General features: G+C 40.1%; 1 protein-coding gene across 3 annotated transcripts in view; it reads right to left on the bottom strand.

Annotated features, from left to right (window-relative positions):
* kif21a (kinesin family member 21A) overlaps positions 1–21,672 on the bottom strand; it is a 113,840-nt gene that overhangs the window by 64,631 nt on the left and 27,537 nt on the right. For all 3 annotated transcript variants that reach the window (XM_052033602.1, XM_052033604.1, XM_052033603.1), the window contains exons 2-9: positions 19,085–19,307; positions 18,490–18,672; positions 17,583–17,732; positions 11,694–11,828; positions 10,278–10,445; positions 5,314–5,429; positions 2,321–2,516; positions 57–246 (exon numbers count right to left, since the gene is read on the bottom strand). In XM_052033602.1, coding sequence (XP_051889562.1) covers positions 57–246; positions 2,321–2,516; positions 5,314–5,429; positions 10,278–10,445; positions 11,694–11,828; positions 17,583–17,732; positions 18,490–18,672; positions 19,085–19,307 — 1,361 coding nt within the window. The remainder of the gene's footprint in view (positions 1–56; positions 247–2,320; positions 2,517–5,313; positions 5,430–10,277; positions 10,446–11,693; positions 11,829–17,582; positions 17,733–18,489; positions 18,673–19,084; positions 19,308–21,672) is intronic.

Here is a 21,672-nt window from a genome sequence, read left to right as displayed (position 1 = left end):
TCAAGAAACAAACAGCATCAGATTCCCAAATTTTGAACCTTAAGTTAAGAGTTCACCTGATTTGGCGAGAACTTGATTGACCTGATCACTGAGAAGTTGTGTTACTCTTGCCCTCAGTGATTCTATGGTCTCTTGCATTGCTTTTACCCTCATTCGCAGATTATTGTTTTCAGTTTGCAGCATAGAATTTTCATGGAACATATCATTGATACTCTCCACACCATCATCTCCAATTATTCTCTTGCCCTAAAAAAAAAGTTGATTTGTTTTTAAAAAAAAACAAGTATCTCTCAGATTTTTTTTGACATTTTGTACTCCAGTCTAGTCTGCAAGTAGATTCTTCTACCCATGCCACAATTCTTAAATATACATGGGACCTATTCATCTCAACAAGATCACAAATAGTGTTATACAAGCACCATTTGAAATACAGAAACAATGTCTCCAGTCACTAAAATTCCCATTGACTATTACTCTTTGCTTGGTACCACAGCGTTAATTTTTTAATTCAACTTGCTATCTTCCTGGAGATCTTATGGGTTTATACTTTACTGATCAAGGTGCCATGAAACTTTGTTAAACAACTTGCTAAAATCTATGTGACTACATCAAATGTGCCAATCTGCTTGTTATTTCCTCAATCATTATCATACACAACTTTCCATTAACAAACCCAAATCAACTGTCCTTGATTAATTCAAATTTTCAAATGTCCAAATGTTAAATTAAGCTTAAGTCCAGAACTTTCTTTTTCTAGTACTCTGCCCACCTCGGCTGTCTGGCCCAAAATTATTTAGTGCATCCCTCAGGCTACTGTTTTGTTCTTTGATGTAACAAGAATTCTTTTCTCCATCACTCTTTCTTACAACAAAATAACCTCCCCACTCTTCTCCACCCCTACCAAGGTCTTTCCTTTACAAGCCCCATGAGACCATGACAATTCCATGAGAACTTGAGGCTAGAACATGACTGAGGTGGGCAGGTGTGCAGATACAACTGGGATCATGTGCAGGTCTGCAGATGGAGCAGAGCAAGGAATGGGGCCATATGTGCCCAGAAGCAGGATACAGAGCATGGCTGGGATCAGGGCCTGGAGACCAAGGAAGAGCTGGGAAAGTAGATAGATGTGGCCGAGGGTCAAGGTGGGAATCTGAATGGTTCAGGAAGGATTGTAGATATGCATGGTCAAGCAATGCGAGGGTGAGGGGTGGTCTGAAATGAGGCAGAAGTCAAGGGACCCATGACTGTGTGTGCATCGCTCTGTCCAAGTGACATAATGTGCACTATCAAGAACAGCAAGTACTGTGTGCAATTTAGTGGTTAATTTGAATCTCACACTGAAGGGTTTTGCCCTCACTTAACAACATAGTGAAGCTTACTCTCCTACACAAAGTAGATGAGGAGCAAGATAAAGTACTCCCACAGCTGTGGCCAAGTATCACAACTCAAAAGTGCTCAACAGCGCTGAAGATAAAGTAGCTAAAAAAGTTAGCACTCCATCCATCAGCCTTAAATATCCAGTACCTTCACCACTTGTGTACTATTATCCAAAGCACTGTAATATCACTAGCAGCTCCCAAACATATAATCATCCATACCAAGAAAAGAACTTGGTGTAATCGCTATCATAGATTTTCACTAACTTGGACACATTCTAATCACTCTTCACTGCAATTGGATAAAATTGTGGATTTCTGCCCAATAGCACTACGAGGGCAGACTCAGTGCAGAGGACTGCCGCAGAGGCATCTGCTCAAACACAAATTAGGATGGATGATAAGAACTCATGGTCAGCAACGTTAACATCATTACACCAAAAAATGACTTAAATAAAAATTCTGTGTGAACTGAATACAGTAAAACTCTGCCTGTCCCCATTTCTCATGCTCTGCTTGAAACCTCTGGGGCCCATGTTCACCTTAAACTCACTGGGCTCACTGGAAAATGTATTACTTTACTGTGCAACATCTAAAAGAATTGTGAATCAAGTGTGCTGGGGTATAATAGTAAAATCCAATTGTGTGGAAAATCTGCCTGTCTGACACTGAAGTCCTGAGAATGAAGGATTATTGGAGTTTTACTGTAATAGTCATCTGAAATGAGTTGAGAAAACGTGGACAATGCGATGCAGGTCAGAAGTTTTAACTGCAGAATCATTACACCATGTGAAATTCCTGCATAATCATAAAAATGAGTTAACCCCTTACTCAAGTTTCTCAAAAAAATGACAGAGGGGAGGTGATTTCCTGAGTTATGCAGATTGGAGAATATCCAGAAGACAAACTCAGGATTCCTTTCAGTTTTCTCAAAATTTGCTTACCGTCTTATATTCTGTAAGTTCCATCTGGAGTCGTGCTATTTCACTACGGAGTGCATTGATTTGCTGGCTTGCTCTGTCCTGGTTAACCATCACTTTATTTTTGATGTTTCGTGCACGATTTGCATATTTCAATGTGTTTAAAGTTTCCATGAAATCACGATCTGATGGACCAACACATGCTATCATAACTGTCTGGCTGCAAAAGAAAACTATATTTAATATTGAAGTGCATCTCATTGATCTCATGCAGAACATTTGAAAAAATCAGTTTCAATACCTGATTAACAATAAAGCCATGCAATACATTGAGTGGTACCATTTTATGGAAGTTCAACATACCATAACTATATCTTTATTGTGGCTACTGGATTAAAGGATAAAAAATGATTTCCACTCAAGCCAATTCAATATTTTACAACAGTTACATGTGCGTTTCCTTTTAATTTATTTGAGAACACACCATCTTGCAGGTGTAGAATGCCAGCAGGTTACAGAACTGTTCATAGCATGAATGATTTTTGACAGAGCTTGCACAAATCCCAACCAGCCAAATAATTTGGGACTAAACTCTACAGCAAGTAAAAGATAGAGGGGGATTATTTACCATTATTTCATTATTTGTAAGTTGCTCAACTGCACAGCAGTTTTGGTAGAATTCCCTGTAACTGCTTATTTTAACACTCTACAACTTTTATCATCTACCTATGACTTTTATTTGGTCATTTAGTACAATGTATAAGTTTTCCATCTCAGATAGTTCTCTTGAGAGTAATGGGCATTCCTATTTTCCTTCCCAATGCGAATATAATTATTTTTGGCATGACACTGTGGGCCGATGGGCCTGTTCCTGTGCTGTACCGTTCTAGTTTCTAAAAACAAGATGTGGTCAGGTGGAAAAATATGATACCACTGTTTCAAACATTGAAAACCATGTCTATAATTTGGAAATTTCTTCTCAGCATACAGTTGGAACGGTGGGATTTTTAACTATGCTATTCCATGAAAACTTCAAAAATATGCAACAATTCTAGTCCAGCCCTCAAAGCATGGAACATATAACAGTACAGCAGTGGAACAGGCTCTTTGGCCCACAATGTTTTGCTGAACTAAACTTATGACACCTAATTACACTAATCCCTTCTGCCTGCACACGATGCACATCCCTCCATATTCATGAGCCTATTCAAGAGCATCTTAAATGTCTGTGTCTTATCTGCCTCCGCACATCTTCAAACTTCCCCCTCTCGCCATAAATGCATGCCCTCTAACATTACACATTTCAACCTTAGAATAGTTATGCTTTTCCAATCTATGTCTCTCATAATTTTAAACTTCTATCGGGTCTCCCTTCAGCCTCTGCTGCTCCAGAGAAAGTGATCTTAATTTATCCAAGCTTTCTTTACAGCACCTGCTCTCTCATCTAGATATGATAGTATTTGAGATATATTCTTATTGAATCATTCCCAGGAAAAGTTCCACTCTGCTGTGGTTTCTATGATGCAGCTATCATGGACTTGGAAGAAAGCAGCAATTATTAACACTGAGGAACAGTAGAAGATTACAACTTTGCCCCTCATCAAACATTTTTGCCATCAATCAATCAACTCCTAACAGATGCAATACAAAATAGGAGGAATACAAAGACTCCCCACACCAAGAGTGATTCCTCTTTCCTTCTTGCTAACCTGTCAATGTCCTTCTGTATAGTTGACCATCATGTCCAGTTAATTTACCTGCAAGGGTGTGCCTAAAATATGTCAATTTGGACACCTAAATGGAACCTATTCTGAAACCTTCCAGATCACGGAATCCATTGGCCACAAAGACAATAGTTGGCAGACTATTAACTACGTTGCATTGATTCATTTTGGTTTACCATCACCAAACAAAATGCTTAAAAGTTTCTACTTAGGTTTAGAAACTAATGCTCACTCTCCTGGGCTATCATTTACAGCAATCACATTTTAACCATCCATTTATAATGGGTTACACCATCCTCTGTTTCTTTGGTCATTACATTTGATGCTGCTCCAATGACATTCCAAATGTGATCACTTTTATAGTTTTAGAAATACTCTAAATATCTAGACCTGAAAAAGCAGATCACCCAGAATTTTATCAACTACCTTCCAAATTTCCAGTGATAGATGAATGCTACTTGGTGCCTATTCATTAGGTTTATCTTAAAGAGAAAATCCACAAAATTCAACAAATGGTTTCTTAAAAAAAAGTTAACTGAACTTGTCTTAATTCAACTCAGATGAACATTGATAGTATAAGATTGTTTTAGCTGCTTTTGCTTATTATCCACAATAGCTTATAAGCCACAATGGCTTATTTTTCCTCAAGAAGCGGCATAGAAACTCAACCTGCACTATTTTTGGGCCTCCTGGAAGCCCAAGATGAGGAAAATCAGGTTTCTTTTGAATGACAATTTCTTTTCAAACTTCAACTTTACTTTGCTTAGATAACTGTTATATATTCATCCTGTTGTTTCCTGAAACATGTCAATTAATTGAGAGTTCATCATGGTCCTTCATGGAGAAGGAACAATGAGGAAGGTACCCAGTTATCACCAACAACTTTCAACTTGATGAAAGTAATTCCTTCTTCCTGGATAAGAGTTTCACAACTCACTGTCTATGTGGCAGAGATCCACAATGTACAATAGGATATGCATTAACACAGATATATGATCACTTAGAGTATGAGGTCACAAGAATGGCTCAGGTAACGAAACTGAGATCCAATAACGATTGGTTTACAAGCTCAAGCACACTAGAAAGTTGTGGGAGCAACTGAAAGAGATACTTGGTTTAAAATTAAAAAGTGTCTCACATCCAAAACTGATGTTCCTTCAATTTCAGCAACAGAACAATACAATCTCACCAGTGCCCACCACGCCCCTCATAAAAGAAACACCCAAGATGGACATGAACAAAAAAACCCACCTTAAAATTACTTCCAATAATTTTAGATGGGTAAATACCTACCTATTACCCCCCAAAGAATCTTGCAGCAATCGGGTTAATTTCGAGTCTCTATAAGGCACGTGAGTTACTCGCTTACTTTTATCGCCAAGTGCACTAATGACATTTCCAAGGGCCAGCTGGAAAGTAAGTTTAAAAAGTAAATGATTAATGTTTTCATTTAAAACATTTCAGAGATTCAAAGATGTACTTTTTTATCCAGGAATTATTTTGTTTGCTGTGAACATTTTTACTTACAACTGGCAATGAATAAGCATACATTTGGTATGCATTTACATGTGTGCAAAATACACTGTCAGGATTAACTAATGCAAGCACAACTTTGCTGAGCATACAACTTTCAGTGGATACAAGGGCTCCCTAGCCATAAAAATAGCAGAAACATCAGGACAATAGGTCATAATTTCAAGTTCCATTTCAGAAATATGAAAATCATCTAGATGAATGCAATCATGTAATATTCAAGAATTGTTCCACTGTTGGTGTCATCTTGCAGCTTAGTATTTAGCAGAACCTCTAATGTCCGATTAAGTAAATAGCAAGTTTTATTGCACAATTAGAAAAGCCACTAAATTTTCCTAGTTCAATCACCACTACTAATCAAAGTTGTTTAACATTAACCATGCATTACTGTTTTCAGTAACTTGCTCACAAATTAATGGCTGTGTTCTCCATGTAACAACAGTGACTTTAATTTAAAGATTTTGTCTGAAGTGCTTTGGTCGTAAATTCTCTCACCTATCTGCATTTATTTGAAACCTTGGATTCTGTGCACAATATGTGTCACCATTTCATAGTTTTGCATGTAATATCATGGTCTTCCCAATTCTAGATGGCAAAGCAGTTTTTTCAAGCTTTCCCTGCAGATCTATGTTGATACAGGTTACCCAGCAGGTAACTTATATAGTTGATTCAATATTATTCTCACAATTTCTGTACTCCTGGTTAACTAATTGGGTCTCAAACCACCTTGCTCAATTTATTTTCATACCAAAAGCTCACAACCTTTACCATTGGATACTGACCTGACAAGTACCATACCGCACTTTAAAGACACCTTACAGCCTTGCCCATGTTCCACTCATTCCACCTGCCTGCCTAGTCTCAGCTATTCCAGTCATTCTTCTTTGCACAGACATCTTTTTAGTCCTAATCCCTATTCCACCATAATCATTCCCAGATTCAACCCTCTCTGCTCCTCATTTCTTCCTGGTAGAACAAATACAAACACCTTCCAACACAATCCTACAACATCTCAAATGACACTTGCCAAATTGCCATCATAATTTATGGCAAAGAATGGACTATTTTAGATGCACTTCTGTTGCAGTATTTCAGACAAATATATAGTCACCGCTATGAGAACTCATGTTATCAGAGATAAGCATGCACACCATTAGATGGCACTCTTCCTAAGAGAAACAATGAGTATTCAAAGCAATTTGAAATGCAGCAAAACAAATTTCAAATGGGCTAATTTTCATATAAATTTGCAGTAAATAACTGAAATAAAATTAAGGAAATTGACACTTTTACAAATCACGTCAGTTCCTGCTTTAAAGCATCACAAAATATTTGTCTATAATATCCTTCACACACAATTAATTCCTATTCTTTTACTCATATTCCAGTTTAAGTGCTCACTGAACATTTGCTACAATAATTTAAAGTGAAATGCAGCAATTAATTTTAAACAACAGGTAGAAAATGTAAGCACCAGTCCTCAATACAATGCTAACAGACAACTCGTTTATTATAAAGTGCTTCTATTTGGAGAAAATTAATGCTGCTATCACTTCCTATTTACAAATATAGATTTACAACCATCAATTTTATTTCAGGATTTTCCTCAACAATATCCGTTCAATAAGAGCACAAAGTATGAATGAGATCTATCACCATTTAGCAGTGAGAATTAATAGTTTTAATTTTACTGCTACAATAGATTTCAAAGGTTTTCAGGACTTTTCTCTCTCCAGTCATCTGTCCCAGGCAGAAGTTTAGTGGTCTCAACTGAAGCTGCCACCAGACAACAAATGCAGAGCGCAGTGTCATGGTGAGTACATCTTAAGGCCATGCTATTTGAGACCAGTCAGCTCCAGGTTCAAAGGAGGCCAATGGTGATGGTGCATAGAGTTCCAGTGTGATGAACCAAAGCAGCTGGAGACAGAAAAAAGACTGCAGGTGCTGGAAATCTGGAGCAACACACAAAAATTGCTAGAGGAACTCAGCAGGTCACGCAACATCTACAGAGGGAAATTAACAGTCGACATTTCGGGCCAAGACCCTTCATCAAGACTGGAAAGAAAGAGGGCAGAAGCCAGAATAAAATGGAGGGGGAGGGGGAGGAGCACGAGCTGGCAGGTGAATCCAGGTGAGAGGGGGTAGATAGGTACGTGGGTGAGGGCTGGGGGAAGACGTGGGAATAATGTGCGAAGCTGGGACATGATATGTGGAAGAGGCAAAAGGCTGAAGAAGGAATCTGATAGGAGAGGACAGCAGACCATGAAAGGAAGGGAAGGAGGTAGACAACCAGAGGGAGGAAGGTGTGGGTGATGGGCTGGTCATGAGGTCATGGGAGGGGAAAGAGGAGGGGTATTGGGGCCAGAAGGAAAAGGGAAAACAAAGGGGAGTGGTTACTGAAAGTCAGAGAAATCAATGTTGATGCTGTCAGGTTGCAGACTACCAACATGGAAAATAAGGTGCTGTTCCTTCAACCTGTGTCTGGCCTCAACCTGACAGCAGAGAAGGCTATGGACAGACATGTCACTGTGGGAATGGGAAGTGGAATTAAAATGGCTGGCTACCAGGAAATCCTGGCTGTTACAGCAGACGGAGCGAAGGTGCTCGATTAAGCGATCCCCAATTCTGCGTCAGGTCTCACCGATGTAGAGGCTGCTGTACCGGGAGCCCTGGATGCAATAACTGACCCTGATGGATTCACGTGAAGTATTGCCTCAACTGGAAGGACTGTTTAGGGCCCTGAATGGTGGTGAGGGAGGAGGTGTAGGGGAAGGTGTAACATTTGGGACAGAAGCAGGGTTAAGTACCTGGAGGGGGGAAATCGGTGGGGAGGGATGAGCAGACAAGGGAGTCGCAGAGAGAGCGATCCCTGCAGGAAGATGTGCCTTGTGGTGGGATCCTGTTGGAGATGGCAGAAGTTACAGAGAATGATCTGTTGAATGCAGAGGTTTATGGGGTGGTAGGCAAGGACAAGGGGAACCCTATCCCTGTTATGTTGGTTGGGGGGGGGGGGGGGGGGGGGGTTTGCCTCTTTCACCTATCATCTCCCAGCCTCTCACATCATTTCCACTTCCTCCCCCACCTGGATTCACCAATCACCCACCAGCTTGTGTTCCTCCCCCTCCACCACCCTTTTATTCTGGCTTCTGCCTTCTCTTTCCAGTCCTGATGAATGATCTGGGCCTGAACGTCGACTGCTCATTTCCGTCCATAGATGCTGCCTGACCTGAGTTCCTCCAGCATTTTTTGTATTGAACCAAAGCATCCGGTCACCTTATGGCTCTGAAAAAGTCTCCCAATTCTGGCTACCTCAATCACCACCAGACAGTTTGGTGATGAATCTCAATATTGATCATGCATTCACTTAAGTTAACACAACACTGGTCAAATCAGAATGATTTTGTCACTTCAACACTTACTTGCTTCTTACACTTGGTCCCCTCACATGCCGAATCTTCCATGATAGAATTGTAGAGCATAGACACGGTCACCACCTCATCCATGCTGACTGTAATGCCCATTTGTGCTAATCCCATTCGCCTGCATTAAGCCCATGTCCCTCTATAACTTCCCCATACCCGTCCAAATGTCTTTTAAAGATTGTAATTGTATCTGCTTCTATTACCTTCTCTGGCAGCTTATTCCAGGTAACCACTGCACTCGATGTGATAAACTTACCTCTCAGATCTCCTATAAATTTTTCTCCTCACACCTGTGCCCTCCAGTTCTCGTCTCCTCTGCCAATCATATCGATGCCGCTCATACTTTAAACCCCTCAGCCTCCAATGTTCCAGTGAGTACAAGTCCAGTCCATCCAGTCTCTCCTTATAACAACAGCCCTCCATTTCTGCAACATTCTGGCGAATCTCTTCTGTACTCTTTCTATTGCTACCACATCCTTCCTGAAGTGTGGTGACCAGAATTGTAAAGAATTTTCCAAATGCAATCTAACCAGTGTTTTGTACAGTTGCAACATGACATCCCAACTCTTGCGCTCAATGCCTGGCCTATGAAGGCAAACATACCAAATGACTTCTTTACTACCCCATCCACCTGTGTTGCCACTTTCCACAAGCTCTGGCCTTACATCCCAAGGTTCCTGTGCACATCAATCCTCCTCAGGATCCTGCCATTTACTCTGTATGTCATACTACAATTTGATTCCTGGGTCTTAGTCCAGTTTATTTCCAGCTCATGTGAGAGGACTTCAATTTGTATTACCTCCATTCCAAGGACAAACATTCAGCTAGTAGGACATAGTTGGCATAACCCAGCCTTGTGTTTCCTAGTTTTGGTCTGAGCTGATCTTAATGAACCATGACGCAGGAGCAGATGTTCAGCCTGGGGCTGCAGCACACTGGGTTCTCCACGTCTTGACATTCAACAGCTTCCTTGGCTCCAAGGTTAAGGGACAGCTGCACAGCCAATTGAAAGAAATCGAACATCTTCACCCAAAGCAACCTACCTTACTAAAAACCAATCCAGGTGCCAAACATCTACCCTTGTCACACAATTGATCTTTTTAAAAAACATTTTTGAATGTATTTCATTTGTACATTAAATCTCACATGACCAACGTCAAATAAATTGTTTAACTACCTTACAACATATCAAGTTGCACATAAGGAAACAAATATTGTCTGTTCAATCTTGCAACAACACACTCCCTACTGTGACTAAATACAACAGTACTATTTTCAATAGCAAAATCAACAGGTACTTACTAGACCACAATTAATTGAAATTCCTTCCTTTGCTCGTTCTCCAGTTGCTCCTGTACGCTTTAGTCTTTCTGAACCTGCGAGGTCAACAAAATGGAACTTGGCCGTGAGCGTCTCAAACTCGTTCATTTCTCTAGATTCACTTATTACTTTGTTATCTATCACTTCATCCTGCAATAAAATAAAAACAATTTTTAAATACAGTTAATAGGCATGTGTCAATTTATTTGAAATGTATGTAGAAATGTAACACAATTAAGGACTTAAAATTGACCTGGGCAAATCGCCTTAAGTTGTCATATTATCAGTCCAGTCTTTTCAATTTACATGTGTTAACTGGACTGTATACTTGCAGCAACTTAATTTCTCATATTTTGACATTTCGTGCATTTGAGTCCCTACACCGCCAGCCCCTTCATCCCACAAACCCAACTGTATGTTTTTAGAATCAAGTAAAAAGGAAGCTTCATCTGGAAATGATTATTTTCAATGACCACATGAAATATGTTCTTAGGATCCTCTGGCTCATTCATAAAATATTAAACAATTAAGAATTTTAAAATGGCAATGTACAAATTCTATTTTAATTGCTGCCCATTTTTTTCAAGCAAGGATAAAACATCTTTGTCTGGACCTGTTACAGCCTTTGGGATTCAGTTCATTGCAATGCTCCAACTTGTATTTCATAGCTTTTAAACATTGTTGAATTTTCTCTCTCTCTAATTGCCCTGATTAATCTATCAAACAGGCAGATGCACTAACAACAGAATCACTAATGGCAACCCTCAATTCACCCAACAGAAATATTCTCTTTGCCCTTTTCATCCCTCCCTTACTTTCTCTCTAACTTAAATCTAACTTGCTTTCTCAGTTTCAGTTATGACGAAGGCCTTTTGGCCTGACACGTTAAACCCATTTCTCCTTCCACAGATCCTCCGAGGTTGCTGAGTGTTGCTAACATTTTGTTATTTCAGATTTCCGAAGTTTGGGGGCTTTTTCTGATTTTTAAAAATATGTCCATCTTTCCTATCTGCCTTAAGGGAACATAAACAATGCTGTATTTCCTCAAATTATTTATATGCAATTCTCACAAATCTATTTATGCAATTAAGTTCCAAAGGCCTATTGACTTTTATCTAAAAACCTAATTGTCTGAATTCTTAACAAAATTCAGTTATGTCCTTAACTTGTTTTTTTTTCCATTCATTAAAACTGGACAAGATAACGAACTACATCTTAAACCAATCTACACTAAAAACATGAGAAACAACATTTACAAAAGAACCATAACTCCAATCTTCAAGTAACAAAACTGCAACAATAAAATAAAGAGAAATTAGGAAGAAAAACAAAGTTGAACAAAGGCAGCAACAACTTTAATCATATTAATAATTTAATTGTCAGACGTTAGGAACTTACATTATCAATTTTGATGCAGACACGCATCTGACAGATATGTATCGTAAAAATAGCGTGGGAGCGAGAACTCTGAACATTCATCTGGGTACTGGCAGTTGTACGAGAAAGAGCTCCCAGTTTAAGGCATTGCAACATCTACGAAACAAATTGGAAAATGTATCAGATAGTCAACCTGTAGACAAATTTTTCACTAACGGTTGGCTCGCGGTGCTTGTCTTACCAAAGACAAAGTAATATTTCATTTATATACATAATTAAGAAATATAATTTTGCCTTTCGTGATAATTCTTTACCAGTGGACAGTGGGTTTGGGTGAACAATGAATCCCTTGAAATTTTTCCCTTGTTTGAGAAGGTTTTATATATATTAACAAAAAGTTAAAATAGAAACTGTTTTGGACCATTTGCTAATAGTGCATTTAGTTACTAAACTGAATAAATGCTACATGTTTTGTGACCAAATGTTTTAAAAGTTAATAAAATCCACAGTACTGTAGGTCTTTAAAACATTTACTCCATTGTAATACGAACTGTACAACACACAAATATAAACATTTACAAAACATTTTAATCAAATAAGAGGGCATTCAAAAATCTTTAAAAATCAATAACATCCCAAGGTCTATTTGCATATAGTCAATGCTTTACAAAATTGCTGGACAATGTGTTTATTATAATAGGATCATGCCTTTTTGTCCCCTTCTTCAGTTTCAACTCTTTTAGCGGCATCAGATCTTTTCATCTGCAAGGGCTATGAAAATTTAGATTAACATCATGATGCGAATTTCACATCTGCATCCACAATCAGCATCTGGTGATTTCTTTCACTTGCAGTGCACTTTTCCAAGGATCTACTCAGTCACATGAACACTGGTCCACATGGGGCTCACCACTGCCCAATGAGTCGCAAAGTTTGCATCCAGATTGGAGCTTGGAGTAAAAATGCAGTAGAAATTTGCTTTCGAGAATTGATTGTGTGTGGTTCATAATCTGAAGTAGCAGGCTGCCTGAGAGAAATTTTCCTCTTTGACCTCAACAAAATCTTGTTGAAATTCTCTGACACGAAGCCTGCAGTGTTGGAAAATTAGTTTCCAATGTGCTGCTGCATGTTGGAATCCTTGTGTCACATGCTGTTACATGCCAGAAACATAAATATTATTTAATGACCTTCCACAAGTATTTTTCTTTGAAGCCTTTCTTTAAAAGCAAAAATAATGCATAAAGTTGGGAAAACAGGCAAAGCTACCCACCTCAAAAAATTCATAATGGTAAACATGCAAAGCTCAAAAGCTCTGGATTTCTGAAGTTAAAACACAAATCTGAAGCTAGGCAGCAAAGTTTCTTTAATGAAAGATACAACAGGAAGCACGTACAGAAGGTGATGCTGTCAGAACATATGCATAAGTGGTGGTCTTTGTATTGTGGTTGCAAATATCTTAAAATTCAGTGGATTATTCAAGTTTATATTTGGTTGGGATGTTTGTTTTAATTCACTGAGGTTGAATAGAATGGTGTCCTTTACCAGAAGTGGGCTGACTTGAATCTCTACTGCAACGTCACCGAACAATTTCCCTTTCAAATTTTGAAGGGATCATGCCCTCTGCAACTGGATCATCTGAATCACCCCTTTCACTTCCTTTGCCCTTTTATCTCTTAACTTTCCACGTTCATGTTGAAAATACACCTTATCGGTGGAAAGGATTTAATTAAATTCAGTATGCTGTATTTATGAGACACAACACATTCTCTTCAACCATGAATAGCCAAAATATAAATTCCAACGCCACACATAAACAGCTTTCAAATTCAGTTTCCAATTACCTGCCCCTTTAATTGTCCATTCTAGCCTTCTATTCCTACAGTATTGCAATAACGGTCAATACAAACACAATGCACAGCACCTCATCTTAAAAACCGGCACATTACACCCTTAAAGAATCAAAAACTGTATCCAACAATTTCAAATAAAAAAAAATCAAATCTTTAACTTTTACAGTTGCACTTAAGTGTAATGGATCCGAACTCTGACTCAGCATCGAAGATGCATGACCTGCAGTTGTCCCAGAACTCTGTTTTATTTCAGATTTCTAGCATCAACAGTATTTTGATTTTACATCCAGGCTTCTTGGTTGATCCCAGAATTTTCTTTCACACTGATCTTTGTGCTGTGCATTCAAGTATTTTACAATTCAGTGGCTTATTCAAGTTAACATTTGGTTGGGATGTTTGTTTTAATTCACAGCTAAAAAGAACCGGTCCTTGACATGATCAGTTTTCCAGAAAATTTCTGCAACTTACCATCTGCTGTTTCCTTCATTAAAATATTAGTCTCATGTTGATCACAATTAAAAACATCTTAAACTGAATTCACCAAAGTACAAACAATGACAAACCAAAATTCTGAAGTTGTACATGCTGATCGTTCACTTGAGCAATCATCTTCTCCCTCCCCAGCTGTTAGCATAAAATGAAGTTCAAGCCTCAACACAATGAATAGAAAAAAATTTTGAAATCAACAATATTAATGTTTCAGTGAGATGGTTTCTTCAATTATGATAAAATATATGGAATATCTGCATGTGCAAAAAAAAATGATTTAACAAAAAACCTGAAAGCTTAAATTGTGTGAGCAAACTCAGCTTCCAAATCCTTCGGAAACTAATCTGAATTAAAAGTGGTAGAACTCTTTACCCTCAAGTCTCTTTAATATTGAAAAACATTAAGTTAAATATCTTCTGCAATGACAGCTTAAGCAAGACAGAGTATATTAGGTTTAACCAGCCTCTGTACCATCTAACACTTGCAAAATTTATAGCCAAGTAGCTGTCCATTCCAAATATAGGTGCAGTCTCTGTTCAATTTACAAAACTGCTGATCTGACCTGGCAGGATAGGATAAATGGATCTCCTTGCAACTTTTTTTTGCCAGTCCTCAACCAAGTAAATGCAATGTGGGAAAGACTGAGCCATGAAACTCAACCCATTGTCTATGCTGAGCTTGCAAGTTTCATCAACTGCAGCAGTGAAGCATTACAATTGGTCTCATTGTTCACAGACAAGAGCATTAAAGTCAATCAGTCTTTCTGTTTGCTATTACTTTCCGGTGAGTGCCACGAGACAGTGTGAAGTATTTTGAAGTGGAATTCAAGTTCAATTAAACAGAAGTAATTTGAAGAATGAAATAAACACAGCACATCAGAACCTTCAAATAGCAAAGGATAACCCAGTTAATTGATGGGGTTTTATATTTTTTTATTCTAAAGAATTGGCAAAAGTACAAAGTGTCAAAGGTGAAGTCCTAAAATGTTTCCCTCATGTAATCTATTTATTTATTTGTAAAAGAGTTCACACTATTCTAGGTAAATTGATAATTTTTTTATGAAAGTAATTATCATTGAATGAATCAGTTTAAAACGAGAGAATGGCAATATTTTCCATCTTCAAGGAAAAAGGTGCTTAAAGCACTCGTTCTCTGTTGAAGGAGAGGCAAAACTGAAATGCATAACCAAATGCTCCATTGTCAGGCTTAAAAAGATATTCCATTTACTTCTGTTTAGCACATTAGCCTGGACACAACAATTCAAGTGGAGACAAGAGATTCTGCAGGTGCTGGAATCTAGAACACCACACACAAAATGATGGAGGAACTCAGCAGGTCAGGCAGCATCTACGGAGGGAAATAAACAGTCGATGTTTCAGGTCGAGACCTTTCGTCAGGGCTGGAAAGGAAGAGGGCAGAAACCAGAATAAGAAGGTAGGGGGAGGAGCATAGGCTGGCAGGTGATAGGCGAGTCCAAGTGGGGGGGGGGGGGTGGTGGGGGAGGAGGGATGAAAGGGAATGATGCAAGAAGTTGAGAGGTGATAGGTGGGAGAGGCAAATGGCTGAAGGAGTGGATAGGAAACCATGGAATAAAATGAAGGAGATGGGGAATAGGAGGGAGATGATGAGCAGATCAAGAGGACAGGAGAGGGGAAAGAAAAGGGGCCGGGAGCCACAGGAATGAGGGAAAACAAAAGGGGTGGGGGGGGTGGGGGGGAAGGTGGAGAAAAAACAGAGGGGAGGGTTTACTGGAAGTTAGAGAAATTGATGTTGAGGCCATCAGGTTGGAGACAATCAAAGCGGAATAGGTGTTGCTCCTCCAACCTGGGTCTGGCCTCAGCATGGCAGTACAGAAGGGCCATGGATAGACATGTCAGTACATCTATGACACTTCACATGGTCTCCAACACTTTTAACAACTTTCAGTTCCCCGGCCCTGACCATCTCATTTTCACTATGGACGTCGAGTTCCTGTACACTTCTGTCCACCATCAGGGAGGCCTTTAGACTCTCCACTTCTTTCTTGACAACAGACCCAATTAGTTCCCCTCCACCACCACCTTCCTCTGTCTGACAGAACTGGCACTCATCCTCAATGACTTCTCTTTTGGCTCTTCCCACTTTCTCCAAACCAAAGGTGTAGCCATGGGCACTCGCATGGTCCTCAACTATGCCTGCCCTTTCATCAGCTACGTAGAACAGTCCATGTTCCAAGCCTACACCGGTAACCCTCCCCAACTCTTTCCCCGCTACAATGACGACTGCATTGGGGCTGCTTCCTGCCCCCACACAGAGCTTGCCAATTTCATCAACTTTCACGCTAACTCTCACCCTACCCTCAAATATACTTGGTCAATCTCCGACACCTCTCTCCCCTTCCTTGATCTGTGTCCATCTCCGGAGACAGATTATCCACCAACAGCTTTTAGAAACCCACTGGCTCCCACAGTTACCTTGACTACACCTCTTCCCACCCAGTCACTTGCAAGGATGCTATCCTCTTCTCTCAGTTCCTTCTCCTCCACTGCATCTGTTCCTATGAGGAGGCTTTCCATTCCAGGACAGCAGAGATTTCAGTAAATGGGGTTTCCCTTCCACCACCTTCAATGCAGCCCTCACCCACATCTCCTCCACTTCCCGCACGTCCTCCCTCACCCCATTCCCACCCTTCCGACATAACAGGGACAGGGTTCCCCTTGTTCTCACTTACCACCCCACAAGCCTCTGCATCCAACGCATCATTCTCCGCAACTTCTGCCACCTCCAATGGGATCCCACCACCAGGCACATCTTCCCCTCCCACCCCCTCCACTTTCCACAGGGATCACTCTTTCCACGACTCCCTTGTCCGCTTGTCCCTGACCACCGATGACTCTCCCGGCACTTATCTGTACAAAGTGTTATGCCTGTCCCCACACCTCCTCCCTCACCACCATTCAGGGGCCCAGACAGTCCTTCCAGATGAGGCACCGCTTCACCTGTGAATTCCAGGGCAGCCTCCTCTACATCGGTGAGACCCGACGCAGATTGAGTGACTGCTTTGTCGAGCACTTTTGCTCCGTCTGCCACAACAGCCAAGAGCCCACCACCTCCCTCTTATTCCCTGCCTCCTCTCCTTTATTCCATGGTCTATTGTTTACTCCTACCAGATACCTTCTTCTTCAGCCCTTTGCCTCTTCCAACTATCACCCCTCAGCTTCTTGCATCATTCCCTTTCATCCCCCCCCCCCACCTACCTTCCCCCCCTCACCTATCACCTGCCAACTTGTGCTCCTGCCCCTCCCCTTTTATTCTGGCTTCTGCCCTCTTCCTTTCCAGTCCTGAGGAAGGGTCTCGACCCAAAATATCGACTGTTTATTTCCCTCCATAGATGCTTCCTGATCTTGTGTGGTTACAAAGCTCGATGCTCCAGCTCCAGCACTGTGTGTGTGTTTCAACAATTCAAGTAATTTCCATTTTTGAAATTTGGTTCACATAACACAAGATACAATTCCCCCATCCAGATAAAAACACCCTCTTGGGCACCAATTTTTGCTTCTTACTGATGTCTTGAATTTTAACACAACCTTACCTCTGCTTCTGAGCTTATCATACGCGTTGTTACTCCTACAGTGTAAATTCCTCCACTTGCATCTTCATGGATTTTAATGTTTGACTTTTTGTGTCTTGCCTCAAGGTCACGAATTGAATCAAAGAGATCAAGAATTTCTTCATTATAAAGCTTGAAGAAATTAAAAAAGATACACAAATTTAAAATTTTCTTTTTAAGTATTAAATCTCAGCTCTCATTTCGTGTGTCTGTGTGCCAGCATAAGAATTAAGATACTTAAATATTCAAACTGATAAGACTGTGACACGAGACAAGGCATGCGTGATTAAAAAAAGTTTTATTTTCATTATAATTTCAGAAGAAAGACAAACCAATAAGCAAATAATTCCCATTTTGAAAACTGACAGATGCCCATTGCATACAGTTTTCTACTGTACTATTCAATTCCGTTGTAAACTTCATTATTATTTTTATTTTGGCCACTGCTGCTTTTAACTTTCTCTTCTTCCTAATTTTAAAATACTGTGTCCAATCTCATGCTTCTTCTGAGATCATCTTGTCCAAAGTCACACCACGTACTCATTCCATCCGGCCTGGTCCTTTAACTCCTTGGTCCTTCACTTTCCTTTACTTTCTGATTTACCCAAATCCAACCTCAGCTCTGACAGCAACCCTAGAACCATTCTAGGTTTCTGATTTTTGTTTAGCAGTCCAATTATTTTCTCTACTATTTGAATATGCAGGGAATATTTTTTGTTCTTATGAAGAGCAAAGAGTGAATCAAAATTTATTACACTGTTGCTAACCTTTCAAAAACAGACACTAAGACAAACTCTGAAACAATTCTCTGATTTACAAATCTTTATTAAGCCTAACTAAAAGTAAACAAAGAACTGCAGATCCTATCCTCAATGACTAAAATACACACCTCAAGAAATTGAGCATTGACTTTAAACTCTGGTGGTGGCAGCCCTTGTTCAACAGCAGCACGCTTTTTCTCCTCAATACCACAGTAAAGGTGTTTGACAGCACGTGGAATTATACCATGTTCAGCATCAGTGATGTTAACATCAAATCCAGTCCCCATGGTGTACGTCTTCCCAGATCCAGTCTGGGAAAGATAGAAATTTCCTTCATTATTTTTATATCAATTAATATTACAATACACAAACTATCTAATATTTCACAAAAAAGGTTATTAGTTTGGATTTACATTCAAGTTGGCTTTACTGACAACAATATTTTTAAACTCTCCCTAAATCTTGAAGATTTTTAGTTCCATGCTTCAGATTCTCAAACTATTCACAAGAATACATGCTGATAGGATGCCATGCTTCCAATTGTACATCTCACCATGAAGCATATAAATACTGCTAAGCAACTTTCCTGATATTTCATCTATGCTCTTCAGCAAGATTGCTCATCAAAGCTATTAAATATCTGCATTGAACTTACAGCCTGTGTCAGCACTATTGTGGACAACAGCTTTCTTAAAAAGTACTTGAAGTAAATATGACACTCACTTGCCCATAGGCTAGAACAGTGGCATTATAACCTTCCAAGCAGCCATCAATAAGCTTTTCTACACACTTCAGATAGATCTCTTCTTGCTGAGTGTCCATGTCAAAAACAAAGTCAAAAGTAAATGCTTTATCCTTTCCAAGAACAACTTGGGGCTCTCCTGATATAACCGATGTACAAATATGGCATCCCTCTATCTTCTCTTTAGCCAATTGTGGACGAATTCTGCATGAAAAGAAAGGAATAGTTAACACAATGTCCAGTTGGATCAGGGATGTGAAAACATCATGATTATAGCACAATTGGTGTTTCAAGGCACATCTTCCAAGAGCCAATCTGATTGCATGAAGGGAGATGTCTTTATCTTTTTAACCACTGATCCAAGATTAAACTTTGAAAAATCATAGCAGGAATGCTCCAGAAGTACAACTTGCAAGTATTTTAAATTTTTTTTAAATCCCATAACCATACCAACAGAAGGCTGGGTGAGGCTTCCTCAGCAGGACCAAATCCTTCCCCAATTTCCCCCAACCCTTGCCTCAAGGTTGGGTCTCACTAACATCGTTATCCAGCTGAGATACCAAGTATGACTTCCCAAAATTATTCACTCATTCTCTCATACATTCTCTCATTCTCTCCTTGCAAAGGCAACACAACAACTGAAAGTAAGTAATCACAGAGCTCCTCTTAATCATCATGGGCTGACAAGATTTTAATTTGCCAAAGACATTACACAATGTCAGGAAAGGAAAACTGCAGTTGCACTATTACTGTATTACATTGAAGTGAAGGCATCATTTTCTCCCCTAGTTCTTTCATGGAATGTACACATTGCAGGCCAAGGTCAGCATTTACCTTCTTGCTCACTTATTACAACACAGGAGGCTGTTTGTCGTATCAGGTCCATGATCACTACCAGTAAAGCAATTCTGTTTGCCACATTGCCCTCCCCTTACAGACCTGTAACCTATCCTTTCTCACATACCCATCAATTCCCCTTTGATTCTTTTTGCCAATTACCCATAGTAAGAGGGTAATTTATAAAAATTAATTAACTTTCCAACATCTTTGGGATGCAAGGTGAAACCACAGCACCCAGCAGAAACCCCATGAGGTCCCAGGAAGAACAGGCAAGCTCCACACGGACAGCATCTGATATTAGAACTGAATGCAAGTGTCTGGAGTTGTGAGGCAGCAGCATTTACTGCTGCACCACTATGCATTGCCCATGACCAGATGTTTTAGAGAAGATGGTGGAAAAGGGACAGATATTGGAAGAGGGACTGACAGCTGCCTTTATGAATCATTGCAGTTCGTGTTGGAAGAAACCAGCTCACAATGTTTAGTAGGAATGTACCGAATCTTGATCCAGCAATGATGGATGATGTGAGCAAAAACAAACTGCTGGAGGAACTCAGCAGGTCAGGCAGCATCTGTGGAGGGAAATGGACAGTCGACATTTTGGTGGAGACCCTACATCTGGACTGAAAGAGAGAGGGGAGATAGCCAGTATAGAGGCCAGGTAAAGCTCTTGCTCCACCCCTTCATCAGATGAAGGGTGTCGACCTGAACCATCAACTTTCCATTTCCCTCCACAGATGCAACATGACCTGCTGATTTCCTCCTGCAGTTTGTTTCTAGGTACAGATTGCGCTCTCGTGTCTCCATGGATAATGCTAGACCGTGGTGCCATTTCTGCACCTGTTACCGTTGGCTTTCTAACCAGTAAAAGTCACACATTTTGGGGATACTGTCAAAGAAGCCTCCCTGAGTTAGTATAGATCATCATGCAAGTGCTGTACATGATACCCACGACATGCTGGTGGTGGAAAATGTGTATGCTTAAGTGGTTTTGGGAATTTGTTTGCCTGCATCTGTGGGATACATGGAACAGTCTTTCGGTCCTACTTGGGCTGCAGCTCAGTTCCTTTTCCAGTATATTGATGACTGCATTGGTGCTGCTTCTTGCACTCATACAGAACTCCAAAATTTCATTGCTTTGGCTGCCAGTTTCCACCCTGCTGTCACTTACCTATAGTCAATTCTGACTCTTCACTTCCTTTTCTGAACTTCTGGTTCACCTCAGAAGATAGACTGGCAACCAGCATCCTATACAAACTAACGGACTCCCATAGCTGTCGTGACTATATTTCCAATCTGCCTGTTGCAGATATCCATTCCATTCTCCCACTTCCTCTGCCCTCATCCTATCTACTCTTACATCAAGACATTCCACACAGATGCCTCTCACGTCTTATTTTGCCCTTGACGGTGGCTTAGCCTCTATCACAAGTTGTCACAGACCTTGACCGAGTCTCATCTCGTCTAAACTCTGAAATAAAAATAGAAAATGCTGAGAGCACTCTGGTCAGAGCAATACCTGTGGAAAGAGAAAGAGTTAATGCTTCAGGCCCAAGACCTTTTGTCAGTCCTGGGAAAGAAAGAAAACAAAGTTGTTATCAGTAGAAGAGAAGGGAGGGGAGGGATGGGTAGAACAAAGAGAATCTCTCTGATACGGTGAGACCAAACAAATTAATGCAGCAACAGAAGTAGCAGTTAGGACTAGACTATACACATAAAATAAAAACCG

This window comes from Pristis pectinata, chromosome 19 (genome assembly GCF_009764475.1).
Source record: "Pristis pectinata isolate sPriPec2 chromosome 19, sPriPec2.1.pri, whole genome shotgun sequence".
Lineage (NCBI taxonomy): Eukaryota > Metazoa > Chordata > Chondrichthyes > Rhinopristiformes > Pristidae > Pristis > Pristis pectinata.
This window is presented reverse-complemented; position numbering and strand designations above follow the sequence as displayed.